Raw genomic sequence first — 25,236 nt, 5'->3', positions numbered from 1 at the left:
CACATAAAAATTAAGTAAAGAGGGCTGGAGATTTAGCTCAGTGGTTCTGCCACCTGCCTCATAAGCGCAAGGTCCTGAGTTCGATCTCTGGTACCCAAAAAAAAAATTAAGTAAAGGACTGGGGATGTAGTTCATTGATAGGGTCCTGGGTTCAATTCCCCAGCACTGGGAAAAAAAAGAAAAATGAAAAAATCAGTTGGCCTTACTAATAAGTTTGAAGGCAGCCTCATGGTCAGCCGAGCCTCAGGGAGGTGAGGGGCTTGACAGGGAAGCACAGAGGCATGTGTCCTAGAAGGGCATAACGGAAACAGCTTGCTTTCCTGAGGAAGACAGAGGAAGGTGTATCCCTCATCCTAGTCCTTCCTGTGCCAAGTGCAGGAAGGAATTGTTTGGGTGGGGTGATTGGCAAGTTGGGAGTAACGTTGGGCTCAAGACACCCTGCCAGCTGGATGTGGCCAGAGCAGGGGGAGGTTCTCCTGCAATACACCCCTCTGTCAGGGAGGTTTGGAGAGGGCTGACGAGCATCTCAGGGGAGGACCCATCATCTTTGCCCCAAAACACAAGATGAGTGTCTGCTTGGTGCATTCTAACTGCAGTGTTCCTCTGAGGCAGACATAGACATTCCTATCTTATGCATGAGAAAACTTGGGCCAGGAAAATATCTGGAAGCAACAGGACACCCACTTAAGGTGGCTCAGCAGCCAAGAAATGTGCTGGATCTCTTCCTGCAGTGACACAGCTGTCCAAGTATCCTTGAGCATCCAAGATAGCTTGGTTCTTAATCCAAGGTCTTACTTCATAGCCCCATCCTAGCCTTGGGGTCCCCAGAGGGCATAGCTCTGGGCAACAGGAGGTACACAAGGGCATCCCTGGTCGGGCAGGGCCTGACTGAGCAGGCTGTCCCATCCTTGTCACAGACACCAGGGCATCATGGGCAGTGGCTGGCTGTGTCTTCCTGGATGAGCTTGGGCTCTAGTCTTTCACACTTGGCTCATCTCTCCCTTCTGTGGCCCTTTGTGGCCACTGCCTTGGGGAGGGGGCCGAAGCCACACATACAGCAAAGGGGTGGGCCTGAAGCACCTATGAGTAGACAGGCTGACTCCTCCATGGGGCATGGACACCGGGAAGCACGTCTGAGCGAGTATGATAGCTCAGGGGTGGAGAAGCCGGACCATTGAGCAAGAATATGGTTGATTCCCATGTTGGATACGAGCTGTCTGTCCGCAAAGGACTGTTGCGTGTCCGTGCCAGGGGGCGCCAGAGAGCTGGAGGTGCAACGCTCTAGGCTCGTCCAAGCTCGGTGACTCTCGCAGCCCTCCGGCGCTAGGGCGCATGCGCAAACATTTTGTCCTGGCTCTTGTTTCCGAGCTCTGGAGCACAGGAGGGCACGGTTGGGAAGGAGGCTCCGGAGCCTGCAGGTCCTGCCTGGCCGAGCACCGGTGGTCTGCCCTTCGTTTTGTCCCTAGTTTTGGCTCTTTCGGAGGGTTGATACCAACTGTACTGGAGTACGCTCGTCGGGCACCAGCCGTCCAGCTGTGGCCCTGTGCGGATGGGCCTGCACCTCGTCATACCCCACACAAAGTCCGCACCACCCGACGCTGGCTATGCGCGCAAAGCTGCTGCCACTAGCTGGTCTCTACCTGGTGCAAGGCCTTCCTTATGGGTTGCAGTCTGGCCTGCTACCTCTCTTGATGCGAGCCCGCGGCCTCTCCCTCGCACGCGTAGGTCTGATCAAGGGGCTGTACGCACCGTGGCTGTTCAAACTGGCATGGGCACCGCTGTTAGACAGGCGGGGCTCCCCGCGGGCCTGGCTGGCACTCAGCACAGCGGCGCTGGGCCTGGTGTGTGCGTTGCTGGCTGCAATGCCTCCCGCCGTGTCTGGCCAGGCGGGGCTGCCCGCCACCGTAGTGGGCCTGCTACTACTGCTGAACCTGGGCGCTGCTGTGCAGGATGTGGCCCTGGACACAGTGGCTGTGCAACTCCTGGAGCCAGCCGAGCTGGGACCCGGCAACACTGTGCAGGTGGTAGCTTACAAGCTGGGCTCAGCGCTGGCTGGGGGCGGGCTGCTGGCCCTCTTGCCCAGTCTCACTTGGCCACTGTTATTTCTACTCCTGGCTGCCACCTACTGGCTAGCTGCTGCCTTGGCCTGGGCTGCAGCAGCCCTGCAACAGCTGCCCTGGCCTCAACCCTCAGAGCACACTCCACGCCATCTGCAAGATTTGCTGGCTGTGCCCGGGACCTTGTGGACAGCAGGCTTTGTGCTAACCTACAAGTTGGGTGAGTGAGGCCTTGTGTCGGGCAGTGGAAGCGCTGGGGGCCCAGGAGCTCTGGAACACTTAGATCACCCTTTCTGGGATATGATCTGCCAGTTGGAGCCCAGCCCCAGCAACAAGGGCTCAGGCTCTGAAGTCTGGCCCTGCCCCTTGTCTTCCCTCAGCTCCAGCCACAGCCCTTTGGGTTGCTCAGGTATTGCTTCGTACTAGGAAGATGGAGGCAGGGCTGGGACCTGCCTGGTTGAACACAACTGAAGCCCCAGGTGGGGAGAGGGGCGGCAGGGATGGTATGGGGACCACCCCTGCTCATAGTTTCCTGCAGGTGAACAGGGTGCTGGTAGCCTGTTTCCACTCCTCTTGTTGGACCATGGTGCTTCTGCCTCTGAGCTGGGGCTGTGGAGTGGCTTGGGTGCAGTAGCCTGCTCCATTGCTGGCTCCTCCTTGGGCGGGGCCCTACTGGCCAGACACTGGTGAGCCTTCCCCACCCCACCCCCTGCCCCCTTGGTTGGCCCGATCTGGAATCCTGACCTGCCCTCTCCCTATCCCCACCCCAGGCAGCCACTGCCTTTGCTGAGGTCAGCGCTTCAACTTCGCCTTGGAGGCCTGGCCTGCCAGACCGCCCTGCTTTTCCACCTGGACACTCCAGGAGCCAGTCTGGGCCCTGGCACCATGCTGAGAGGTGAGGGGCTGGCCTGGGGGAGGGAAGGGCCAGGGGGCCTGGGGCCTGCTGATCTCTGCCCTCCCAGGAGCGGCCTTGCTGAGTCTGTGTCTGCAGCACTTCCTGGGGGGCCTGGTTACCACCACCACCTTCACTGTGATGATGCACTGCAGCCAACTGGCACCCAGAGGCCTGCAGGTGAAGGGATGTGGTAAGGACACCCAGGGGCTGCAGGGCTGGAGAACCAATAGGCCCTGACCCCCCTCTTCAACCCTCAGGCCACACACTACAGCCTCTTGGCCACACTGGAGCTGTTGGGCAAACTGCTGCCGGGCACCCTGGCTGGAGTGCTGGCTGATGGCCTGGGTCCAAATCCCTGCTTTGGTGTCTTCCTTGTGCTCTCAGCCCTGCCCCTTCTGGAACTGTATCTGGCAACCAGCACCTTGGGCTGAGCTGAGCAGCAGGACTGTCAAAGTCAAGTGTGCCTATGGCTGAATGCTTGTCTAGAACATGTGAGATGCAGGTGTCCCGAGGCTGACAGTGGCCTCTTTTGAAAGAAAAGCCCATAAAACAACTTGAACACATTTATTCTGCACACTGGAGCCTCCTTGTTTCCATAAGCTTGTTAGTGGTCAGTCACTGTCCTGACCACTATGGCCACATGGCCCAGCCTAGTGTCTCCGTGTGGGGAAGGAAGCACTTTCCTGGAAGGGCAGTCATCGGCCTGCCAACAGGAGCTCCTCTGTAGCCAGGAGCATCAGGCCATGGAAGTTCAGATGGAGGTACTTTCTCCAAAAGCGCTGGTCCCGTCCGTACACCTCAGCTGGGTAACAGGGGCTTCCTACAGTGGCACAGAGACAGGCCTGAGGACTCTGGGCTCGTTACAGCCCCTGGTCCTTGCTTGCCTCAGGAAGCTCCTGGGGCCCTCACCGATGCCATGGAAGATTCGGGCCACAGCCCTGCCTGAAAACCTCTCCTCTGGCCACAGGGACAGGAGCTGGCGGATGTTAGGGCGAACCTGGTCCTCCCAGTCTTGGAGCTGTGGGTGGGTGGGCACATAAGACTTGGCATATCCATGGTATCATGCTCCACACAGCCCAGCCCCAGGCCTGCCCAGGAAACCTTGAGCCAGGCTGGATGGGACCCAAACAGCGGTGGTCACGTGTGTGTATCATGGCTGTCTTCCCTAGAAACCACCCTCAAAGTGGTGCCACTCACCTGGGCCTGCCCAGGTTCTGGGCTCTGCTTGTCCTCCACGCCCTCCTCGTCCTCCTCTTCCTCCTCCTCCTCAAAATAGTGGCTGAGCAGGGTCTTCAGCTGAGCACTGCGCTCCTCATCAGGCTGCTCTAGGCAGGGCCCACAGCTGGGGAAGGCCACACTGGAGCAGAACAGGCATATCAGAGCTACTTAAGAGGCTAGGTGGGTGGCCCCAGACCTTGCTGCCCTTCTCCCCACCTGTGAAAAGCCTGGAACATTCGACGCAGACGGGCCAGGGCCTTGCACTCACGGGTCTGCACACAGCTGTACAGAAAGTCACAGACCTGGTCTCTCTCCTCAGCTGTCAAGTCCCCAGGACTGCGGAAGTGGAAGGCCAGTTCCCCAAACTCCACAAGCACTCCAGTACCCTGCAGCATACCTGCCAGGAAGTGTCAGTCACAGGTGGCAGATTGGGAATGCAGAACCTAGGGTGGGGTGGGGATAGGCACACCTGTTCTAGGCTCTGGGTCCCACTGCAGCTGGTGGAGAGACCGCCGCACAGAGGACAGCTCCCAGCCCATTGAGTCCACCAGCTCCACCACATTGAACTCCATGGAGCAGCTGCCCTGCTTTGTGTCCTTAGGTGGCCACCGGGCCCAGCATGCAGCCACAGGTGGATACCTATGCCCAGGGGAAAGGGACATGTAGCCAGCAGCCCTGGTCCTTTGACCCTATCCGCAACCTAGATTGGGGAATACTCACCTATGGGCCAGGGTCTGGAGCTGGTTGGTACCCCCAGGGCAGTACAGACGGCAGTGGGCATAGGTGGCTGGCAGCAGCTCAAGCCAGTGCTGTGGATGAAGCTCCAGGTAGCACAGCAGAGTCTCAATGGCTGAGGAGAAGAGTTGAGGTCAGGGGGTGCAGGAGCAGCCCCTCCACACACCCCACATCCTCTGGCCCTCACCCTCCTCTGACAAATCCAGGGCCTGCACTGTTGGCTGCACGGGGAGTGCCCGCTCATGTCCTGGGCAGGCCCGACCCTGCCCAGAGGCTGCTGGGCAGCCATCAGGTTGCTTGGCCGCCACAGGCAGAGCCTCAGCTGCAGGCTTTGTCTCATTGTCGCCGCCTCCTTCCTTCCTTTCCCGCTGGGTGCAGGTGCAGGGCGGGAACACACACCGCATCAGTTTCTTCATGGCCAGGAAGTCAGCACCATCCCTATGCACATGTCTGCGCAGCTCTTGAAGGTCCTCACCCTGTAGTAGAACACTTAGGAGTATATGGCCAGAGAACTGAGGGTAGGGTACAGGGAACAGTGGGACACTAACCTGGGGCTTCAGGAAGAGGTGGCAGTGGGCGGGCTGCCCATCACGCCCAGCACGGCCCACGGCCTGCACATAGTTCTCGAAGCTTGAGGGCAGCCCAAGGTGCAGCACGGCCCGGACGTCTGGGCGGTCTAGCCCCATCCCGAAGGCCACTGTGGCCACTACCACCCGCAGCTGGCCCTTCATGAAGGCCCGCTGCACTCGCTGCCGCTCCCGGTTGCACATGCCAGCGTGGTAAGCTTCAGCCACATCTTCGGGGGCACGACCTTTGGGGAAGTTGATATTGGTGGGACAAGAGCATGTGTGCTGGGTGGTCTTTGGAAGACCCAGCCTTGCCTGTGCCTACCTCTGAGCTTCGGGTCCTGCACTGCATATAGGCAGGTTCGGAGGAGTGCAGCAACCCTCTGTGTGTCCTCACGTCGGTTACAGTAAACAATGACAGAATCCAGAGTGCGGAAACGGTCACCTTGCAGCAGTGTCACCAGAGCCTGGCAAGGAGCAGTGTTGGCCTAGGCTGTGGGGAGGTGGGATCCCCATCCTGGCCCCTGGTGTGCACACACTTACCTGTTCTGGGTCTTTGTCTGTGGACACAGACAGGTGCAAGTTGGCAGGGATGGCAGCTGCCTCTCTGGGACCGAGTTCCTCGGCCATTCCCAGGTGTTGGGCTACATCACGGGCAGTGCGACGTGTGGCTGTGGCTGTTAGGCCCAGGAAGCACTGCACACCCATACGCTCCCGAAGCACCTATACCAGGAGGAGGGTAGTAGGAAGGCCATTTGGACTCATACGGGCCTTGCCACACCCACCCATGCTGGCCCCAAGTTGCTCACTTTGCAGATGCGCAGGTAGCAAGGCCGGAAGTTGTGTGACCACTGAGAGATGCAGTGGGCCTCATCGATGCAGGCAAAGGCCACTGGGGGCAACTGGGCAGCCTGAGGGAGGCTGACAGGGCCCCCAGAACCAGCCCCAACCAACGCCTCAGGGGACAGCATCAGCACATGAACCTGGGCTGCCTGCACCTGAAAGTAGCAGGGTCAGCAGCACTGGCCAAGTTGTGTTCCCCTCTGCCCCCAGTCCACGGGGTGTCCCCTGACCTTCTGCAGGACAGAGTCTCGTTGCTTCCTGGTCATGCCTGAATGGAGGCAGGCAGCCTTGAGACATGGAGGCAGGCTGGATAGCTGCAGACAAAGGCAATGCCATCACAGCCCAGCCCAGCCCCAGTCCTCCTGAATCCTCCCAGAGCTGCTTAACCCAGCAGGATCTCCAGGACGAAAAGCACCAGATCCTGGGTCCTGGGAAGAAGATCCTGAGGCGAGGAGCTCTGAGCCCCTAGCTGGGCCTGGTTGGTGCGTGCTGAGGTCAGGCTTTGTTACTCTCAGGTAGAGACGAGCCATGTACCTTACAGCTCTTCTCAGTGGGTTCAGGGAACAGGAAGTAGCCTGAGAGTATCACAGGTGTCAGTTTTTAGCTATCTACACGTGCTGAGAGCCCCATCCACATACCTGATCATCCATGAGAGACAAGAGGGGAGAGATGACCAGAGTGAGGCAGGGGCTGCGCTGGGCATATAGCAGTGCAGGAAGCTGGTAGCACAGGGATTTGCCAGCGCCTGTGGGCAGCACCAGCAATGTGGAGATGCCTGGGCAGGACAAGAGGCAGCTGTAAGGCTCTGTGGCACATCACTACTCAGCCCAGCCCCAGATAGCCCCACTTACCAGACAGAATCCGCATGACTGTGCGCTCCTGCCCAGGGCGGAAGGCTTTGTGCCCAAGCTGCTCCAGGGCCTGGAACACCTCAGCTGGTGTCTCTGTAGACACAGATATTGGTCACCATAGCTCCTGAGTGTCCCCACCCCTTGAAGACTCAGACAGTTTCTGCTCACCTACTACCTGCCCTGAGGGCCCTGGTGGGTAGAGAGGCAGCACTGAGGAGACTGTGTGTGGTGCCTGTAGCTCAGGCCCAGCAGGCTCTGTGTCCTTACCTGCAGGGGCAGACCAGAGAAGGGGACCCAATCTCAGCCAAGACCAACATGGCACCACAGTCACAGGCCACAATCACCCTCCTCTCCCTACTCACTGGGGAGGTGGCAGCAAGCAGTATTTACCCTCTGGGTTACTTCCTCCAAAGTGGGAAAAGTCTGTGTGTCACCTTTGTCCTTATCACCCTCCTTTTGGGAGATCAGGGTGGGTCCTGGGCCAGGAGTAGAAAGCTAGTAGAGCCTTTTACTCCCCAAGAGTATGGTGCCCTTATTGCCTAGTATCATCCCACCCAGTTCCCCAGGGTAGAGGCCTACCTAGCTGAGGGCACTGGGATGCCCAGTGGCCAAACTGCCCACATCGGAAACAAGACTCCTCAACCATGGCTCTGGGCCCACCAACCCCAAAATGCTCTCTTTTCTTCTGCCACTTCTGCTTCCATGCCTGGAAAGGGTCCGCAAGGGAGAATCATGTGGGAAGAAGACAGGAGAGGGGCAAGGGGATGCCCACCATGTCCTGTCCTACTTGTCTCACCTGCTTTCGGAGGAGCCTGCCTCGAAGGGCTCCACCCCGCACATAGCGTTTTTGCTTCATGTTGAGTCGAATGTAGTTACCCTTATCCCGGATGGCTGTTTGAGAGCAGGTGTGGGAGCGGGGTGTGATCTCAGCCTTCCCTACCTCAGCTGGCCTTGAAGTGCCACTGTACAGCTGACGTGGATGGGCCTGTGTAGCATCCTCTGTTGGGTCCTCTAGAACTGAAGCCCCAGCCCCCTCAGACTGGAGTCTTGCTTGGTTGCTGTCCCATTGGGCCGGCACAGGACTGCTGTCATTCTCCTTAGTCCACCTTTGCTTCTTGACTGTATGGCTGCTGAGCTGGGGACTCCCTGCCCTGGTTTGTGTTGCCTGTGGCACTGGAGCATCTGGGCCTTGAGAAGGTGCCTCAAGGCAAGTATTGGAGCCAAAGACTGCCAATTCCCCTGGAGTCAGAGTTTGAGACTCCTCCATGCTGCAGGCCTCAGAGGCCTCCAGGAAATCTAAGGGTCCATTGTGACACCGATGCAGCCAGCCAGGGTCTAGGGAGCTCAGCCGCAGACTCAGGGATTCCCGAAGCTGCTGGAGTCGTCCTGGCCTTGGCTGGGGCTCAGAAGGCTTGGTAAGTTTATCGATGAGTTCTTCTGGAAAGGTGGGAGGAGTCCCTGGGCCTAGTGGTTTTAGGGTAGGCAACTTGGACAAGAGTCTTCCTGGAGGCTGGTGCCTGCAGCCCAGGGCTGGCTCAGCCTGGGACAGGAGGACAAAATAGTAAGCAGAGACCCAGGCTCCTGGGCTGCTGCAGACTCAAAAAATTGCCTGAGTCCCCACCCTCCGTGTTAGAGAAGGGTATGAAGCTGGGACACGAAGGAAGCTGAAGCAGAGGCTGCTCCGGAGCACCCCTCAGGAGTCAGGCCCTGGTTAGCACAGGACGTGATACCTGAGTGAACACACAGGTGGAAGGGTGGACAGAAAGAAGCACCTAGTGAACTTGCCATGAGCCAAGAGCCAAGGGGAGCTCTGGGCCTAGAGTGGATGCACTACTAGTCTACTTCCACTTCCCACCTGTAGGATGACCTTCAGATTGGTCTTAAGTCTCTTCCCATAGTCTTGTGCAGATCCCCGGGGGCTCAGCATTGGAGTAGGCTGTGGAGTCTGTGTTGCAGCCCGATTCAGGTGGGATCCCCAACAGCCGGACTCTGGAGCCTGCAGAAGACAGAAACAACCCAGACCAGAGAAAGGGTGGCCTGGATCAAATGGGCCTCCAACTCTCGACCAGCAGGATAATCTGGTCCTTCCCCACTCTTCCCCGTTCTCCTTTCAAGCTCTGCACCCACAAGGGCTTGGCTGTGATTGCCCTTGACTCCTGACATTCGGCCTCACAATGAGCTAACCAGGAGGCTGGGGTTCCGGGTGTGGGTACCTCCTTGGCTGCAGCGGGGAGCAATGGCTTGGGGCTGCGGGGCCCACGGCCCCTCAGGCCCATAGTCTGCTTCAGGCCGCGATACTTGCGGTAGAGAGCTGGGGTGGGAGGGAGGGAGTCGGAGTCAGAACAGGACCCGAGCTTCAGTCACCCTGGCTCCTCCCATCCTAGCAGCGCGCTCACCGCGGATCTCCTCGGGCGCCGCCTCCACGTCCTCCTGTGAAGGGAGCGTGTCAACCAGAGGCCGCGGCCTCAGACTTCAACCCCAGCTGTGGGAGGCCCGCACCTGGCCTGGCCGCTGTCCATGCTGCCGCGCGAACGAGCGCTCCCACGCCTGCAGGCGCGCCCGCAAGCTCCACAGCTGCTCCATTGCGTCCAGGTCCCGCGCCCGGCAAATTTCCCGCCGCTAGGGCGTCCTCCGGAAGCCAGTCAATGGGAAGGAGCGGCGCGAACATGGGTGGATCCTTTGGGCCGGGCGGCCAATCTGCAGGCCCCTGGAGGAATATCCAATGGGAGGCGAACGTCATCGCGGCGTGCCGCGACGCTGGGCGGGACCGACATGGAGTAGAGGCGGGGCTGGAGGCGTTGGTGGCTGCTGCGGGGCAGGTGATTGTGCGCTACTGGGCTGGGATCAGAGTCCCCGAGGGCGGGGCGTTAGACCACAGACTGCCGAGCTGTGGAGGCGGGGCTGGCGGTTGGGAGGCCCGGAGCGGGAGGCCTGACAGTGCCGCTGCGGCTGGGACGCGCCTGGTCGGAGGAGCAGGCCGGTCTAACGGGGGAGGGGCGTCGGGTTTAGGCCTCTTGGTAGGGCCTGGAAGAGCCTGGTGGAGGCGTCTGCGCCATTCGTGGCGCGGGGGCTGGGGCCGCTGCTTTCCCGAGAGAGCGGCTGGCCAGGCGTGGGCGTCGCCTAGAGGCACCTCACTTGGCAGCCACACCGGCTGCTTTCATTTCCTCTCGTGACAGGTGCTCGGTGAGTCTGTCCTGTCTTCGAGATCTGCAGCGTCCTCGCGAGATTTGAGCATGGCCGAGCCAGGCAGAGGGTGGGTGTCCGGGGTTTCTCAGGAACCGGTGCCATAAGGACTTGTTGTGTGTGCAAGGTCAGCAAGCGCAGGGGTCCTGGAGTTGGACTGGTCTCCACCCTCTTCCTTAAGCTGTGACCTTGGCCTTAGTTTTCCAGTCTGTCAGAGGGGGATTATGGTGCACAGGAAGTCTGCTAAAATCAGCTGCAGGGCTGATCCCACGTCGCAGATATCCTGATGGCCTCAAGGGTCGTTTGTGTGCGTCTTCTCAGCTTGGATGCTGCTTTGGCAGCCGTCTCTGCCTCATTTGAGGAATCCCTGGCCTGAGCCCTTCTGTATCTCATGGATTTAAGTCATGGTTTCTCCTCACATTAGTTCTTCAGGGAAGAGACAGATGACTAGGCAGGTGGAAATGACCACTGAAGGTGAGAGGCTTTTTCTCAGGGGTTTCTATGCCTGGTGACGTCCCAGAAAATAGTAATTAACTGTGGGGCTCGGATTGAGGTCCTTGATCTCATGGGTCACGTTAACTGGACTCTCTTTCCTGGGTTCTGCTCCTTTTCTTATCGGCTCTGCTGTTTATTAAGCTGTGTCTGTGCTGCATGGATTCCAAGGACAGCTCTTGAGCACATCTGTGAGGAGGGTGAGCAAGGGAAACATGATGTGGCTGCTGGCCTGGGAATACACCTGTTCTAGGCGTGGTGGAGGTCTGAGGGTTGGGACTGGGCTTTACTCTACTTTTGAGAAGGATTTCTGAAGCAGCTTTGTGATTTGGGAAGCCTGAAGTACCAATGGGAGACCCTGCAGAGCGACCACCTTCTGTCAGAAGCACACACAAACAAGCAGGTTATTGATGGTGCCATCCCATTTATGTACTGCTTGATGCTTTGTTTTCCTAAAGAAGCCGCATGCTACTGGAGGTTGGTGACTGGGGTATGGCCTTGTTCCTTGTCTACTGGGCCTAGCCCAGTCCTAGGCATCCAAGAGGTGCTTCTCTGTACCACTATCCTCCACTGACTGGCAACCCTATGCCAGGCACCGTGTTGGGCTTTCTCACCACTGGTATATGGAGGGGGCCTGGCTTAGGGTTGGTCTTCTCCACTGAAAGACCCTCTCCTGCAGGTGGCTGCCTGCCCAGCCCAGCGCCATGCATACACTTGTGTTCCTGAGCATGCGGCAGGTGCTCAAGTGCCAGTCAGCTGCCTGCCAGGCCTTGCCCCTGCTGCCCCGAGAACTCTTCCCCCTGCTCTTCAAGGTGGCCTTCATGGACAAGAAGACAGTTGTACTGCGTGAGTTGGTACACACATGGCCCTTCCCACTCCTCAGCTTCCAGCAGCTCCTGCAGGAGTGTACCCACTGCAGCCGGGCCCTGCTGCAGGAGCGGCCCAGTACTGAGAGCATGCAGGCTGTGATCCTGGGGCTGACTGCTCGGCTCCACACCCTGGAGGGTGAGGCTGGCACACAACCCCTCTGCAGGTATGGGCTTACCTGAGGGGCCCTTCAGCCTGGGAGTACAGGGGGTGGGCCCTAAGAAGGTTCTAGGCTGGGGTCCTGGGGGCTAGCAAGAGTTCAGTATGGGAGCAGGTATATTGCTTCTATCCCAAGGTGGCTGGGAGTGGGAGCGGGAGTGGGTTTGTGTCCTTCCCCTGTCCCCTCATCCCCTGCCTCAGGCCATCCCTGCTCCCAGGAAGCATGCTCTTCGGGTGCTGGATATGACTGGTCTCCTGGATGATGGTGTGGAGCAGGACCCTGGTACCATGAGCATGTGGGATTGCACAGCAGCTGTGGCCCGCACATGCATTGCCCAGCAGCATGGTAGGAATGCAGAGCAAGGGCAGGTTCCTGTCCCTGTGGAGGTTCGTGTGGATCTTCGGGTGAACCGGGCCTCTTATGCATTCCTTCGTGAGGCACTCCGAAGCAGCCTAAGCAGCCCACTTCGGCTCTGCTGCCGGGATCTCCGGGCTGAGGACCTGCCCATGCGTAATACCGTGGCCCTGCTGCAGCTTCTGGATGCAGGCTGCCTGCGCCGTGTGGACCTGCGCTTCAACAATCTGGGCCTGCGTGGCCTGTCTGTCATCATCCCACATGTGGCCCGTTTTCAGCACTTGGCCAGCCTGAGGCTGCATTATGTACATGGGGATTCAAGGCAGCCCTCCGTGGATGGCGAGGACAACTTCCGCTATTTCCTGGCTCAGATGGGCCGCTTTACCTGTCTTCGGGAGCTCAGCATGGGTTCTTCCCTCCTTTCAGGCAGGCTGGACCAACTGCTCAGGTGAGTGGGACCACCACTGCTCTGTTTCCCTAATGTGAGGACCCTCCCTTAGGTCTTCCTGTTTGTGACCCCATGTCCCCACAGCACTCTGCAGAGCCCCTTGGAGAGTTTGGAGCTGGCCTTTTGTGCTCTGGTGCCTGAGGACCTGCAGTTCCTGGCACGGAGCTCCCATGCTGCCCACCTCAAAAAGCTGGACCTAAGTGGGAACGACCTGTCAGGCAGCCAGCTGACACCCTTCCAGGGTCTGTTGCAGGCAGCAGGGGCCACACTGCTGCATCTTGAGCTGACTGAGTGCCAGCTTGCTGATGCCCAGCTATTGGCCATACTACCCACCTTGACTCGCTGTGTCAATCTCCGCTATCTTGGCCTGTATGGCAATCCATTATCCATAGCTGGCCTTAAGGAGCTGCTGCGGGACTCAGTGGTGCAGGCTGAGTTGCGCACTGTAGTGCACCCCTTCCCTGTGGACTGCTACGAAGGTCTTCCCTGGCCACCCCCTGCATCTGTCCTGCTGGAGGCCTCCATCAATGAGGAAAAGTTTGCTCGTGTAGAAGCTGAGTTGCACCAGCTACTGCTGGCCTCAGGCCGTGCCCATGTGCTCTGGACCACAGACATCTATGGACGCCTGGCTGCAGACTATTTCAGCCTGTGATCTCCAAGCTCTGGATGATACACAGGTCAGGAGCCTTTGTTGGGACTCTCTTGGGGGCCTGACACAAAGGCACTGGTCTCAGGCTTCTTGCAGGGTCTCCCTTGCTCCTTGGCACTTCCTGAGGCTCCCGTTTCCTGTTGTGTCTTTCACTTTGGCTTGCACCTATTTCCTAACAAGCTGTGGGCCGAGCTGGATTTCAGGCCGGCACTACCCTATTCAGTGTGGCTGTATTCTGGAGTCTTGGTCTTCTCTGTAGACATTTCTGGGACCCTAGTCATGAGCTGAGGACAGTGGTCTCTGTGGACCCTTCCCAAAACTGCATAGGTGGAAGTCACGATGGGGGCCTGCTTCAGGGAGGCTTGGGGCTTCATACTGTGTTCCCTGCCCCCTACCCAAACTAACCTGTCAGCTAGTTCTGGGACTTGAGAGTGTTATGAAGCCACAAATGTGCAGTGTACCTGGAACTTAGATCTCTGGCTGATTTTTGTGTCCTAATTGGTCAGAGTGCCTTGTTTCAATCTGTCATGTTAACCCCAGCATGGCCACTGGGCAACAACTCATCTCGCCTGTTGCCCTTTCGTTGCTAACTTTACCAGCATTTCTCTTTTAACAGCTGCCAGGAGCAGCGTTCTTCCCCGTAGAAGGGGGTTTGGGGGGGTTTCTCCGGCTTCAGTCCCTCGCATCCCCAGGACTCCCGTGGGCGGCAACACACACATGGCTCAGGGCAAACGCGCAGCTTTCACCTTTACTGAGGGATTGCGCCAGTCAATCCCGGGTGCATACGTCATCAGTACGCGCCACGAGCTCAGCAGTGGATCTCATAGGCAACCCGCGGCGGGAGGCGGAAACCCGGCGCCAGGCCCTCCGTTGTGCCTAGGTCCTCGGGAGTCTCCACTGGCCCCTCGATGAATAGGGGCTTGGAACGATCGATGACGAACATCTCGTGGCCGCGCTCGTCGCGGAGCTCCTCCAGTTGCGCGAAGGTGCAGGGCCCGTCAGAGTAGTCGTTGACGAACAGTGTGCCTTCCCCCGGCGGCGTGCGCGCCTTTTTCCGCCGGCGCCGGCGCCGGCAGATCATGGCGGCCAGCAGCAGCGCTGTAAGCGCCAGCAGTGCGATGGCCGCCGCGATGGCCGTCTGTGTGGCAAGGCCCAGAGCGCGGAAGGCCATGCTGCCCGCCTCGTGCTGTGGCTCTTGGCCTGCGGGGCGCGCGGCCGGGGCAGGGGGGACCGGCGGGTGTGGCCGCGTGGCGTTGACTAGGAGGCGAAAGGGTACGCGCGCGGCGCCGCCGGCATTGGAGGCTTCGCACTCGTATTTGCCTGCGTGTGCCAGGGTGATGTTGGTGAGGAAGAGCATGCCACTGCCGGTGTCAGGAGCTCCGTTCCTGTTCAGGCCTGGCGCCCAGCCTTCCAGCTGGGCCTGGGCCTGTGGCTGCTTTTCCCGAGGCTGGGGCACCTTCCTCCAGGTTACCAGGGGCTGTGGGTAGCCTGAGGCCTGGCAGGCCACCCGCAGGTCCTCTCCCAGGTTGGCTGTGACCTCCAGCGGTTCCACGTGTACAGAGGGCGGAATGCAGATGAGGCTACTGCCTGATACATCCAGGAGACTCTGCAGCGCCAGGCGAGGGGGCTCTGCACACATGATCTTCTTGTCTCTGGAGCTAAGCAGTCGCTGGCCCCCTTCCTTGATCCAAGCACCCAGCCAGTGCAAGGCACAGTCGCAGCGCCAAGGGTTCTCTGCAGGCAGAACAGAACAGAGCTTAAGGAGTTGGGGTTCTGCTGGGACAGGTAGAAACTCCTTTCCCATCTCCCAGAGCATCTCACCAGAGTCCAGGATCCTTGTCATCTCTTCTCTGACTCCAAGCTCCCTGGGGTGGTGGTAGGCCCCTCCAAGCTCCCTGGGGTGATGGCAGGCCCTTCATTGCCTGTCCCTGAGACAGCTTCTGCTCCTCTTAAGTTTCACCCAAATAAGTCTCACTGTTTTAGGGAACCTCCGTGTCCACACAGCCCAACAGCACTAAAACCTTGTCTTCAGATGCCCTCTCCTGGAAATGCCCCCAATCCTGGCCAGCTGTCTCTCTTGTTTTTGCCTGCCTGCCTTCTGATAACCTCAAAAGTGTTCAAGAACTTTGGTACTTTTAAGTCACCCTGCATCTGTCTTCCTTAAGTAGCTGCAGGTTGGAGCTGTATCTCTGCCAGCTTCCCCATTCCTGGCAGTCCTCTACCCAGGCTGCAAAACAGTGGTGCTGTTCTTCAAAATGCTGCCCAAGGGTTTGGCATAGAAGCCCTCTCCATACCTGGGCCTGTTCCCTTCTGCTGCCATTGTCGCCAAGGCAGAGACTCTTGCCCAAGAGTTACCTGTGAGGCGCAGGACTTGCAGGCTGGCCAGGGGCTGCAGGGCCTCTTGGCTGATGGTGCCCAACTGATTCCTGCTGAGGTCCAGCAGGGCCAGGGAGGAGAGCCCGGCTAGGGCTTGGTCCTCCAACAGCTCAATGCTGTTTTCTTGCAGATGTAGCTCCTGCAGTCGCTGAAGTAGGGACAGGAGATAATCAGGAAAAAGTAATCAGGGAAGCTAGAGTGGGTTGAATTTTCTCCCCCCTATTACAGCTGGCAGGGTGACTTGCACAGGCAGAGAACGACCTGCTTCTAGGCCTTTGGCGCTCACCGGCAGGTGCAAGAAGGTGAAATCCAGCAGCTGAGCCAGCTGGTTGCCTGCCAGGTAGAGCACACGCAGCTGTACTAGGCCTGCGAAGGCGCCTTTGCGCAAGCCATGCAGCCGGTTGCCTGTGAGCGCTAGCTCAAGCAGGCGGGGCTGCGCTTGGAAGGCGCCGGATTCCAGGGCACGAAGGCTGTTGTTGTGCAGGTAGAGATGGCGCAAAGAGGCAAGTGGAGCCAGGGCACCAGGCTCAAGGCGGGCGATGCTGTTGTCCTGCAGGAACAGTGTCTGTGGGCCGGGGGAGGGGGATGCTTATACCACCACAGGGCCAGCTGCTCTCCGGGATCATCCTTACCCACCCGCCCATGCACACATGCCTCCTCCAGTCCCGAGGCTTGGTAGCTACACGCACTGCCCACCTGTGTCCCGGGGGGAATCCCCTGTGGGACAACACGCAGCCGTAGGGCACCACACTCCACTGTTGCACTGTAGCAGCGGCAAGCAGCAGGGCAGCCCTTGGAGTGGGGTGGGAGGAGCAGCAGCAGCAACAGCACAGGAGCCCCGAAGGCCATCTCCTGGGAGAGCAGCCTGGGCCCACAAAGCTGCCAAGGCTTCCTCAGGGTCCAGCTGGAGACCAGATGCACCTCCTGAAACACATGTGGGCAGGCCAGTGCCAATACTCCAGAGCCAGCGCAAGGGTGTGAATGGAGGCTCACAACTTGTCTAACTTTTGAATAGTTTGTCATTTTAAGAAACAGATGAACACAATTTTCTGGTTTCCACCTTTGACAAACCACCCTCATAAAGACCTACGGCATGAGGTTGAAATGAACTCCTGGTGTCCTCTGCTTCTTCACAGAATATGGCCATATGGAGAGACTCACCCAGCTCCAGAACCCTTCCTGGGCAAGTGAGGGCCTCCTGTTCCTGCAGTGACATCTGCACCCTGGTGACTATATTCCTTGGCTGAGTGCAAGCGGCTCCCAGGGCAAGGGCTTGGGGAATGCCAGATGGGACAGTCCAAGGACCAGTTATCCAAGCATGAGCAGAAGCAGGCTCTGGGTAGACATGTCCCCTTATCCTCTCACTGTGGGGACTGGCAGGAACCTAAGGCTCCTTTTGTGCCCCCAGGACAGAGGTTCCTTTTGTGCCCCCAGGACAAGGCCCAGGTCCCTACCTGACCTTGTCCCAGTTAATTCCAGTTCTTTTTGTCCCTTGCACTTGTGCTGTCCCCACCTTGAGGTTCATCTGTCATGACCTGAAAGGAGACAATGGCAAAACTGGTTTTGGAGGAGCCATGAGCCATAGGGAAGTCCAGGACGAGCTTGGCACAGCACCTGCTATACCTTCCTAGGAGTGGAGGTGGGTAGAGTGCTTGGAAAGAGGTGGGGCTTATTCTCAGGTAACTTGTACAAAATTGGAGGATGAGACAATAGGAAAATCAATTCAGGAGCCATGGGCTTTTGCTTTCCAGGCTGCCTTGCAGCAAGCCCTCTTTTTGGTAGGTGGAATCCTGGGAAAGCTAAGGTATAAGGGCTTAGGCTGCCAAATAGGTTTTTATTTTTCAGGTCCTGGGGAATAAATCAGGAATTTTACACTGAGATATATTTTACATTCCCTATCCTTTTTATTTTTTTCTTAATATTGAGTTGGGGTCTCAAGTCACTAAGTTGGTCAGATAGGGCCTGAACTTGTAATCCTTCTGCTTCAGCCTCCCAGAGTGCTGGAATTACAAATGTCCACCACCATACCTGAATTTGTTTGTTTTTTGGGGTTTTTGTTTGTTTGTTTGTTTTGTTTTTTTGGTGCTGGGGATTGGCCCCACAGCCTCATCCAGATGAAACACAAGCTAAGCACATGCTCTACCACTGAGCTGTTTTCTAGTGTGGCATCCTGAGTGGGCTCTGAGAGAAGTGTTACCTTACTACCAAGGAGTACATGGCTAGTAGGGGTTTATGTACATGTACCTAAGGCCCTAGGGATGGGAAAGCTGGAGTCAGGTTCCAGGTGCCATAAGGCCAACTTTAAATTTAATTAAAGGTAGGGGCAGGGCTGAGAAGCCAGGGAAGGACTTGTCTGGAGCCAGGGAAGACAGGACCCAACGGTGTACTGTCTCCTGGCTTCCAGCCTCACCTGGTGTTTCCTCTGAATGTCTGCCTGTTCACCAGGTTTCACTGGTCTCTCTGAGGTATACTGAAAAGTACCAAGTGGCTTTGATGTTTGTTTCAATCTTGCCTAAAACTGTTAACTCACATAATTATTTAAAGTCATTTAGAAATGAGGTTAAGTCCAGCAATAAAGTTTTAATAGAATAGCTTTGGCCCAGACAGAAGCAGTTCCCAGGTGTCTCAGGATGCACGTGAGCTTCAAGAAGCTGGGAGCAGTATCTAGGGCCCTGGGATTCACCTTCGTGAGCACGAAGGAGTGGCCCCTGGCTCCAAGACTTGCTTGCCTGCCAGCCCACCCACCAGCAGCAAAGCAATGGTCCTCTCTGGTTCAGCGCTGCTGCTCACGTGGACCCACTAGGTGCACATCGGTGTAAAACAGACGCCAGGGCAGGAACAGGGGCCTCAGGAGAGACGAGCCCAGAAATCCTTTTACCAGTGGAAAGCCTCCTAATCTAGCTGGGCGGGGGCAGGGCATCAGCCTCTCCAGCGCCTATCTGGGTAGAAGGGATGGAGCGGGCCATGCGCTCTCCCGATCCAGCATCTCGCGACTACACTTGGGATCTGGCGCCCTGATCCCTCCGACCTTCCCGTCTGCACCCTGTGGCGCTGGTGGGCCTCGGGCCCGGCGGTGGAGGGCGTGGCCTTCACGCTCCCTACCTCTCAACGGGTCGCACGTCCTTTGCGCGGTGTGTGCGGGTCGGCCCCCAGATAGCGCCAGATTTTGCCCCCAAGTTGGGCGGCCTTGGTCGGGGGGGGGCGGGGGGGCTCACCAGACGCTCCTGCGACGTGCGGCTCCCCGCCGAGCCCGCCGCAGCCCGGCCGGAGCGGCAGCCGGGAGGGGAGGGGTGGGCGCGCACGCGCACCGGGTCCCCGCCTCCTGCGCCCACCGCCCGGGACTGACGTCGCCTGCGCAAGCCAATCGCGACACCGCTTGGGGTTTGACTGGGAGGCTGCGCGGGGGGGGGGGGGGGGTGGGAGCTCCGAGTCAGAACCCCGCGGCCGAAGTCAACAGCGGGGCCAGGTCCAAGGTAAGGGCCAGGCGGTGGCCCCCCCAGCGCACGTGCGAGGGCAGTGTGGCATCGCCGGGCGCGTACTCGAAGTGGGCGCTGAGCTCGAAGGCTAGGGCTGAGCGCACCAGACCTACGCCGCCCGCGCGCTCTGGGGCCGGGTGGTACAGGCGCCCGTTGGCCGCGAGGGGCAGTAGGCGCGCGGGCTCGAAGGGCACGACCAGGGCCTCGTGCCCGCCGCAATAGGAGAGGCGCGTTGACCCCTTTTCCTCCATCAGCAGGTGCGTGAAGACCACAGGCCGGTCCTCGCAGCGTAGGAAGTTGCGTTCTCGCCCACAGGGAGAGAGGAAGGGGAAGGAGGCCTCGTAGCGCCCGCTGCGGTTGGGTCTCAGGCGGGAGAAGAAGGTGACCAGGAACTGCAGGTCTAGGGGCATAAAAGGTGCAGATGCTCACCACGCGACCCCCAGGGGTCCCGTTCCCCAGGAGGCGCCGCGCCCAGCACCGCGTTAAAGGCCAGTTCTGGTCTCCGTGAGACCGCTGGGCGTCCTGAGGGAGATAGGAAGGAACGCACCCATACCTTTGAAGCAGGTGATGAAGTTCTTCATTTTTGAATCATCCAGGAAGAGCTGCAGACAGAGCGGAAGGCAGTGGACAGTGAGTCCCAACGGGAAGGCCCAGACCTGTGCCAGCAGTCTTTGCTTCTCTGTGAACACTGAATCTAGGGGACTCGCCGGGCGTGGTGGCCCACGCCTGTAATCCCAGCAATCCGGAGGCTGAGGCAGGAGGATTGCTGCGAGTGTGAGGCCAGCCTGGGCTACACAGGGAGTTCAAGGCTAACCTGAGCTATATAGCAAGACTGCCTCAAACAAACAATCGGGGGGAATTCTACCCACGAGCTAGGCAGGGCTTAGTTTTCCCGGGACGGTATCCTTGTCTCTCTCCTTTCAAGTTTTATCAGTTTTTTTTTTCTTCTTCTTGAGTCAGGGACTCTGTGTAGCCCAGCCTTGCCTCGCCTCGAACTCACGGCGATTCTCAGCCTTGGAGTGCTGGGGTTACAAGCATTCGCCACTATGCCCAGCTTAAAGTTTCTAATTAAGATGTAGCACTTCCACCTGGCTAATTCTCCCTGGGGTATGCTGGATGCTCCCGGCAGGTCTCCTAAGACAGGCAGGCTTGCCGAAAGTCCCCCGCAGTCGTGAGACTTAAGACCCAGGGCTCGGGAATGTAGAGGGTTGTGGCAGGACGGATTTAGCGCAACCAGCTTGCGCTTCAGGTTCTTCGTAGAACCTTAGCGGATCCCTGGCTCCACCCGCTCCCGGACTCACCCCCCCCCCCCCCAACCTGGCCCTGATGATCCAAGTAGTAAAAGTATTCGCGGGTCCGGGGTTCCGGGCTCTGGCCCTGCGTGTAGGAGACATCCCTTTCCCTGCTATATGTCCGGGCTCCCCGAGACTGAGCCAAGGCAAAAGACAAGGAAAAGGCCCCACGCTGCAGCGGCCACATTCTTCCGTGCCGGAAGCGGTCGGCAGGTCACCTGGGGTGCCGTGCTGCTCGAATAAGTGTCCCCCCCCGCGCCACTTTTGTACACTTTGGGTTCCGGCCCCCAGGGGGCAGCCGCGTCCCACCCTGACCTGCGCGAACCCCAAGCAGAAGCAAAGCGAGTGGCAGGCAGTGCGTTGAGTATCCACAAGAACTTTATTCACACGAGGCGCTAGAGCGAGCGCCTGCGCCGAGCCGCCTCGAAAAGTCGGGATCCACTGGAAGGAGGACCCCGCTCCAGAGGACGCGGCGGATTGGGCTTGTTTTTAATAAATAAAAACTCTAAAAATATATATGTAAAAACTGGGGAGAAATGAAGTTTGACAACAGTTGGAGGAACTCAGATTCCGGTTGGACCACAGCCGACGCGGAGCTAGTCGAGGCCGCGGGGTGGCGACCTGAGGTTGGCCCCAAGGCGAATGGCGTTGGATCAGGCTGTCTTTTAGCAAACGTCCTGGCCTCTGTTGCTCTATTTGTATCTCTATGCACAGGTTCCAGATTCATGGGTACCCCAAGAAAAAAAATACTCTCGACCCCGTCCGCCTACCCCGCGCCCGGGAAGGGGAGGGCAGTGTGCTCGGCACCGGGAACAGAAGGCACTTCTTGGGGCGAGGTGGCGCAGCCCCAGCCTGGCTGCTCCTGGTCCGCGGCGGGCCCCCATGCTGCCCCGGCCCGCGCTATAGCACACCCTCCATGAAGCTGGTGTCCAGGTTCTGGATTAGCACACGCAGGAAGGACATCTCCTTGCGCGTGTTCTCAAAGATGACGCGGGGGTCGTCTGACTGGCAGCGTAGGCAGTTGGGCGCCATCACCATGGCGAGGTTGCTGACGTCCATCTTGGTGATGGCCACATTGGCGGGCTGCACAAACACCTGTGCCAGGGGTGATGCGAAGGGTGGATGGAGCGGTGGTGGTGGGGGGAGCAGAAGGCGGGGGGGGGGCGGGCGGAGCATACCTGGAGGAATCGGATGAGGTAGCACAGCACCATGCGGTTGATGCGGGGCAGAGCGTGCACCACTGCCACTGCAGCCTCAGGGCTCTCATAGTGTGCGATGCACTGCTCATAGAACTCGTGCGGAATCAAGGGCTCTTCCAGTTCCCGATACCACAGCTTCAGCAGCGACGCTACGGACGAGTGAGGCTCAGAGGGGCCTGCTCTGGGGACACCAGGGCCGAACGGTCCGCTGGGCCACACCCAGGAGTGTAGGGAGGGGTTGCCTGAAAAGGGTCCCCTGGCCATGCCTCAATCCTGGAGGCACCAGGAATGATGCTCCAGTGACTGCATAATACAGTTTCTTGCAGTGCTGTGCAGCTGCTGTGAGGAACTAGCTAGGAAGGCCCCCCCCACAGCCACAGGCTGGGCTGCTCTGCACTGGCTAAACTGGAGTGCCCCAGAGCAGAAGGTTGCCTGAAGTGGGGGAAGTAGCCAGGGTGGGCCCCAGAGGTAGAGGACAGAGGGACAAGACTGTGGCCCTGGGAGGGGTGAGTGGTCATCTCCCTTCTGGGCTGTGCATGTGGGCCAGCACCTGAGGACCCTCTGAGGCCCCATGGCCTGGACCAGGCCTGCCCTTGCTGAGTGGGTTGGGTGCTCACCAGGGACGTGGGGGTCCTCCAGGCCTGTAGGCACCTTCCACTGATCCACCTGCAGCTTCAGAGCATTCACCTCATCAATGTCCCCAGGTACCCTGGGCAGTACAGAGCAGGTCTCAGTTGGGAGAGTTTGGCCTGCCGAGCTGCCCAGGGTCGGGGGTGATACAGGCCCTCAAGGCCTCTCTGCCCGTTACCTGGGGTATGTGATTCAGGGTCTCACTGCCCTCCTCTGGGTCCCTGCCCCATGCACTTGGATCTGGGGTGTGAGGTCCTCCATCATCCCTTCTTCGACCTTCTGCAGGGCCACTAAGGTCCCAACTTGCAAGCCTCAACTTCCCCAGCTGTACTTTTGGGGGATCTGGATATCCCTGGTTCTGACAGGTGAGTCACAACTGTAACTGATACCATAGGAAAGTGGCAGGCAAGGGGCAATCACATCCCCATTCACAGGCAATGTGAGTTGGGGATGCTGAGCTGTCTGGCTGAATGCTGCATCTGACCAGCTGCACTGGTTCTGGCCATCTCCCAAGCATTCTCAGGACCCTGGTGGCCATTTCTGCAGAGATACCATGCCTGGCTGGCTCTGCTGCTGTTATGGAGAGATGGGGGACCCAGCAGACCTGTCTCTCAAGGAGAGATAGGGTCCTGTCCTGCTTGTCTTGGCTTCCTGGACCTCAAGATCTGCCTCCATGAGATAGCCCACTCTTCCATTTATTCTGAAGCAGGATCAGTGGGCCTGACTCAATGGTTCCTGGCTGCTAGATATGCATGGTGGACACATGCCTGTGGCTCCCACACCCAGGGCCCGGGATTGGCATGGCACCTGAAGATGCCCTCCGTCTGGTCACCATTGAGTGCCAGCACCTCCTCGGAGAGCCGCGTTTGTACCCAAGGCAGCTGCCTGTCAGGGTAGCGCTCCTTCTGCATGCTCATGATTTCTTGCAGTGAGCTGCCAAACATGGATGGGCTGAACACAGCATTCTTGGCATGCCGTATCTCCTCCACGTTGGGCTTCTTCAGCCCCTGTGAAGACAACCACTCTCCTGTTCTCAGCCTCCCTGCTTCCATCCTCCTTCCCCTCAATCCTCCAGAGATGCCCAGCTCAGCAGTCTCTCCTTACTAATGCCCAGCTGGAGTCACCAAGGTGGCCTCCTTCCAGGCCATCTACAGCACCTAAAGCTTCAAGTGACCCTACAGGGTATGTAGGGAGATGGGTGCCACTCTTGGACGGGTCAGTCTGGGCTGACAGGGACACAGGGACCTGAGATGCTTCTGGAAGTCTGACTGTAGGGCTGAGCCCTGTGGTGGGGCAACATAGCAGAAGGGAGAGAAAGTGAGGAAGGTAGGCCAGGCCTTGGGACAGGTACAAGGGGCCCAAGGGAATTCCTGGATGGAGGTGGGCTGTAAGGGAAAAGGAAAGGGGGTCAAAACCAGGGAATGAGATCTAGAGCAGAGGCCATGGCTGGAAGGGGATTGATGGAGAAGGCGAGGGTGGATGAGGGGACGGCATCCCAGGCTTGGGATTCCAGGGACTTCAGTGGCTGGTGCTGTTTGGGGGCCTGCCTGTAGCCTGAGACTGCCAGGGAAGAGGGTCCCTCCAGTGGGCGGTCTCTTGGCCGTTGTAGCTGTGTCTGGCCCCTGCATCTGGCCATACCAGCTGAGTTCTCAGGTCAGTGTAGCCAGTGTCCTACTCCTTAGCTCTGCACACCATGCATGGGGGCAGGCCAGGCATAGCCAGGAGGCTGGCCACGTACCCCAGGTAGGCTATCTGACACCTTGGCCTACCCCACAACCCCTCTATCTATATTGCGCCTGAACTGGGTGTCCCAGTGCAGAAGAACATAGAATCTCAGAGGCCTTCCTGGCCAGCCACCTAACTGGGCTCTGGGTCCCTCATGCTCTGCCAGCTAGCACTCGCAAGCCTTGCTGCCACCTCACCCTGGTGCTCCCAGAAGTGCCTGTACCTTCTTGGCCCCTGTCAGGGCCGCCTTCTGCAGCTTGTGGTAACAGTACTTGGCATAGGTGCTTATCGCCACCCCTGGAAAAGAATGGGTATTGGTCAGCCTGATGCAGACGAGTGGGGGCAGGGACTAAAGTTGGGAGGAAGGGGCAAAGAAGGGTAGCTCCTTCAAGGAGGGGCCCTAGAGTATGACTAACTGGCTAGATTCACATCTACCCTTGACCAGGGCAGTGGTCTTCACTCTTTCAGCCAATGTCCTTTAAAGCAGAGACCCACATGAGAGAAAAAGGGGTATTTCTCCACCTCCATGGGCCAGGCTGGGAGAGGAAACCCTTCTGCCAGCCCACCTCCCCCTCCACAGGAGGGGACAAGGATGCTTCCCTCTATAAAGAATCACTGGCAAGACAGGGCATGATCTGGGTCCCAAAGCCTCCAAACCTCACTCCATACTCCCCCAGCTGGCCCTAAGGAGCTCCACATGGGGATGGGGGTGGGGGTCAGGGAGACAGAGGTCCCAAGGTATATCCCGCAGCTGAAGGGAAGGGGAGAGTGCAGAGCAGATGCCAGCATCCTGAGGCAGTACCCTCTCCCCTGAAGGAGGGCAAGGCAGCAGCAGGACCACGTTGAGGCTCCTTTCTCCAGGGAGGGGCTTTGTAAAATTCAGCCCCCAGAGCTGAGGTTCCAAAGGTGGACCTGCAGGGTGGGGTGGGTGTTAGGAAGGGCATGGTGCTGGGGACCTGGACCTTTGGAGTGCCCTCCTGGAGCAGGCAGGAAAGAAGAGGGAGGCAGACAAGAGCACACATCAAGAAAAGCTGTCAGGGACAGACAGGTGACCTGGACTAAGTGCTTCTGGTCATGGCCTCCCCCTCTGGAAGGCATTGACTGCTAACCCCAATGCCTGCCTACTGGCAGGGTAAGGGAGGCCTCTAGATCCCAGCTCTCAGATGGGAATCTTTTTGTTTTCTTTAAAGGAAGCAGTTTCTTGCGAATGTCTGAGGACA

At 58.5% G+C, this 25,236-nt stretch overlaps 6 protein-coding genes across 43 annotated transcripts in view; 2 read left to right on the top strand and 4 right to left on the bottom strand.

The window, feature by feature from the left end:
• The first annotated feature begins 6 nt into the window (after positions 1-6).
• On the top strand, positions 7-3,515 carry Slc33a2 (solute carrier family 33 member 2). 7 transcript variants are annotated; one of them, XM_087183168.1, is made up of 7 exons: positions 7-2,021; positions 2,134-2,277; positions 2,438-2,466; positions 2,586-2,743; positions 2,828-2,952; positions 3,020-3,129; positions 3,210-3,515. In XM_087183168.1, the coding sequence occupies exons 1-7, from the start codon at positions 1,550-1,552 to the stop codon at positions 3,381-3,383; spliced, it is 1,212 nt and encodes a 403-aa protein (XP_087039294.1). In that variant the 5' UTR covers positions 7-1,549; the 3' UTR covers positions 3,384-3,515. The 7 variants fall into 7 exon arrangements, with proteins under 7 accessions (XP_087039294.1, XP_087039299.1, XP_087039266.1 ...); XM_087183173.1 differs by lacking the exon at positions 2,438-2,466 and having other exon boundaries at positions 2,596-2,743; XM_087183140.1 differs by having other exon boundaries at positions 7-2,277; positions 2,596-2,743.
• On the bottom strand, positions 3,502-9,798 carry Recql4 (RecQ like helicase 4). 5 transcript variants are annotated; one of them, XM_004837684.4, is made up of 22 exons: positions 9,665-9,798; positions 9,562-9,595; positions 9,379-9,476; positions 9,021-9,161; positions 7,962-8,705; positions 7,745-7,871; positions 7,528-7,641; positions 7,334-7,432; positions 7,166-7,258; positions 6,953-7,089; positions 6,545-6,628; positions 6,281-6,469; positions 6,015-6,194; positions 5,797-5,938; positions 5,454-5,716; positions 5,093-5,381; positions 4,891-5,020; positions 4,640-4,809; positions 4,387-4,567; positions 4,150-4,309; positions 3,862-3,970; positions 3,502-3,772 (listed from the first exon to the last, which is right to left on the bottom strand). In XM_004837684.4, exons 1-22 carry the CDS (start codon positions 9,746-9,748, stop codon positions 3,648-3,650), a joined length of 3,693 nt encoding a protein of 1,230 aa, XP_004837741.2. In that variant the 5' UTR covers positions 9,749-9,798; the 3' UTR covers positions 3,502-3,647. The 5 variants fall into 5 exon arrangements, 4 of the variants coding, with proteins under 4 accessions (XP_004837741.2, XP_087039017.1, XP_087039013.1 ...); XM_087182891.1 differs by having other exon boundaries at positions 3,502-3,794; positions 5,093-5,716; XM_087182887.1 differs by having other exon boundaries at positions 5,093-5,716.
• Positions 9,799-9,923: 125 nt separating this feature from the next.
• Positions 9,924-17,719, top strand: Lrrc14 (leucine rich repeat containing 14). 17 transcript variants are annotated; one of them, XM_087183114.1, is made up of 6 exons: positions 9,940-9,984; positions 10,342-10,822; positions 10,985-11,243; positions 11,520-11,873; positions 12,085-12,669; positions 12,754-13,785. In XM_087183114.1, the coding sequence occupies exons 4-6, from the start codon at positions 11,545-11,547 to the stop codon at positions 13,319-13,321; spliced, it is 1,482 nt and encodes a 493-aa protein (XP_087039240.1). In that variant the 5' UTR covers positions 9,940-9,984; positions 10,342-10,822; positions 10,985-11,243; positions 11,520-11,544; the 3' UTR covers positions 13,322-13,785. The 17 variants fall into 17 exon arrangements, with proteins under 17 accessions (XP_087039228.1, XP_087039240.1, XP_087039248.1 ...); XM_021250142.2 differs by lacking the exon at positions 9,940-9,984 and having other exon boundaries at positions 10,045-10,348; positions 10,985-11,040; positions 11,177-11,243; XM_013069045.3 differs by lacking the exon at positions 9,940-9,984 and having other exon boundaries at positions 10,070-10,348; positions 10,985-11,040; positions 11,177-11,317.
• Lrrc24 (leucine rich repeat containing 24) lies at positions 14,048-18,901 on the bottom strand. 7 transcript variants are annotated; one of them, XM_087182992.1, is made up of 6 exons: positions 18,797-18,887; positions 17,149-17,229; positions 16,391-16,618; positions 15,981-16,259; positions 15,674-15,842; positions 14,048-15,052 (listed from the first exon to the last, which is right to left on the bottom strand). In XM_087182992.1, exons 3-6 carry the CDS (start codon positions 16,541-16,543, stop codon positions 14,127-14,129), a joined length of 1,527 nt encoding a protein of 508 aa, XP_087039118.1. In that variant the 5' UTR covers positions 16,544-16,618; positions 17,149-17,229; positions 18,797-18,887; the 3' UTR covers positions 14,048-14,126. The 7 variants fall into 7 exon arrangements, with proteins under 7 accessions (XP_087039118.1, XP_087039126.1, XP_087039121.1 ...); XM_087183000.1 differs by having other exon boundaries at positions 15,981-16,244; XM_087182995.1 differs by lacking the exon at positions 17,149-17,229 and having other exon boundaries at positions 18,797-18,901.
• A 216-nt stretch (positions 18,902-19,117) lies between these two features.
• CUNH8orf82 (chromosome unknown C8orf82 homolog) lies at positions 19,118-20,786 on the bottom strand. The gene is made up of 3 exons (XM_004837665.3): positions 20,488-20,786; positions 19,724-19,772; positions 19,118-19,570 (listed from the first exon to the last, which is right to left on the bottom strand). Exons 1-3 carry the CDS (start codon positions 20,647-20,649, stop codon positions 19,125-19,127), a joined length of 657 nt encoding a protein of 218 aa, XP_004837722.1. The 5' UTR covers positions 20,650-20,786; the 3' UTR covers positions 19,118-19,124.
• Positions 20,787-20,822: 36 nt separating this feature from the next.
• Positions 20,823-25,236, bottom strand: part of Arhgap39 (Rho GTPase activating protein 39) — a 171,141-nt gene continuing 166,727 nt past the window's right edge. For 5 of the 6 annotated variants that reach the window (XM_087182914.1, XM_004837666.4, XM_004837667.4 and 2 more), the window contains 5 exons: positions 24,240-24,313; positions 23,099-23,298; positions 22,279-22,370; positions 21,641-21,810; positions 20,823-21,557 (listed from right to left, as the gene is read on the bottom strand). In XM_087182914.1, coding sequence (XP_087039040.1) covers positions 21,363-21,557; positions 21,641-21,810; positions 22,279-22,370; positions 23,099-23,298; positions 24,240-24,313 — 731 coding nt within the window. In that variant the 3' untranslated portion in view covers positions 20,823-21,362. Of the gene's footprint in view, positions 21,558-21,640; positions 21,843-22,278; positions 22,371-23,098; positions 23,299-24,239; positions 24,314-25,236 lie in introns of those variants that run through there. The other variant, XM_087182919.1, reaches the window with a different exon arrangement.

Source organism: Heterocephalus glaber, unplaced genomic scaffold (assembly GCF_053883595.1).
Source record: "Heterocephalus glaber isolate CG9 unplaced genomic scaffold, H.glaber_assembly_v1.0 deba00000281, whole genome shotgun sequence".
Classification (NCBI taxonomy): domain Eukaryota; kingdom Metazoa; phylum Chordata; class Mammalia; order Rodentia; family Bathyergidae; genus Heterocephalus; species Heterocephalus glaber.
Note: the sequence above shows the minus strand (reverse complement) of the source record. Positions and strands in the feature narration are given on the sequence as shown.

Bases quoted from the DNA above. Each gene is read 5' to 3' on its own strand.
- Slc33a2 (XM_087183140.1), top strand. From the start codon at position 1,550: ATGGGCCTGCACCTCGTCATACCCCACACAAAGTCCGCACCACCCGAC. The intron at 2,467-2,595 runs GTATTGCTTCGT...AGTTTCCTGCAG, and splicing joins CAGCCCTTTGGGTTGCTCAG to GTGAACAGGGTGCTGGTAGC. The intron at 2,744-2,827 runs GTGAGCCTTCCC...TCCCCACCCCAG, and splicing joins GCCCTACTGGCCAGACACTG to GCAGCCACTGCCTTTGCTGA.
- Recql4 (XM_087182887.1), bottom strand. From the start codon at position 9,748: ATGGAGCAGCTGTGGAGCTTGCGGGCGCGCCTGCAGGCGTGGGAGCGC. The intron at 9,477-9,561 runs GTGAGCGCGCTG...CTCCCACCCCAG, and splicing joins GGCGCCCGAGGAGATCCGCG to CTCTCTACCGCAAGTATCGC. The intron at 5,021-5,092 runs GTGAGGGCCAGA...TCTTCTCCTCAG, and splicing joins CCTGGATTTGTCAGAGGAGG to CCATTGAGACTCTGCTGTGC.
- Lrrc14 (XM_021250113.2), top strand. From the start codon at position 11,268: ATGTACTGCTTGATGCTTTGTTTTCCTAAAGAAGCCGCATGCTACTGG. The intron at 11,874-12,084 runs GTATGGGCTTAC...CCCTGCTCCCAG, and splicing joins GGCACACAACCCCTCTGCAG to GAAGCATGCTCTTCGGGTGC. The intron at 12,670-12,753 runs GTGAGTGGGACC...ATGTCCCCACAG, and splicing joins AGGCTGGACCAACTGCTCAG to CACTCTGCAGAGCCCCTTGG.
- Lrrc24 (XM_004837677.4), bottom strand. From the start codon at position 16,774: ATGAGGGTGGTTTGTCAAAGGTGGAAACCAGAAAATTGTGTTCATCTG. The intron at 16,260-16,390 runs GTGGGCAGTGCG...CCCGGCCCACAG, and splicing joins GGATTCCCCCCGGGACACAG to ACACTGTTCCTGCAGGACAA. The intron at 15,843-15,980 runs GTGAGCGCCAAA...TCCCTACTTCAG, and splicing joins TCACCTTCTTGCACCTGCCG to CGACTGCAGGAGCTACATCT.
- CUNH8orf82 (XM_004837665.3), bottom strand. From the start codon at position 20,649: ATGTGGCCGCTGCAGCGTGGGGCCTTTTCCTTGTCTTTTGCCTTGGCT. The intron at 19,773-20,487 runs GTTGGGGGGGGG...CTCTGTCTGCAG, and splicing joins ACTTGGATCATCAGGGCCAG to CTCTTCCTGGATGATTCAAA. The intron at 19,571-19,723 runs GTATGGGTGCGT...TTATGCCCCTAG, and splicing joins CTTCATCACCTGCTTCAAAG to ACCTGCAGTTCCTGGTCACC.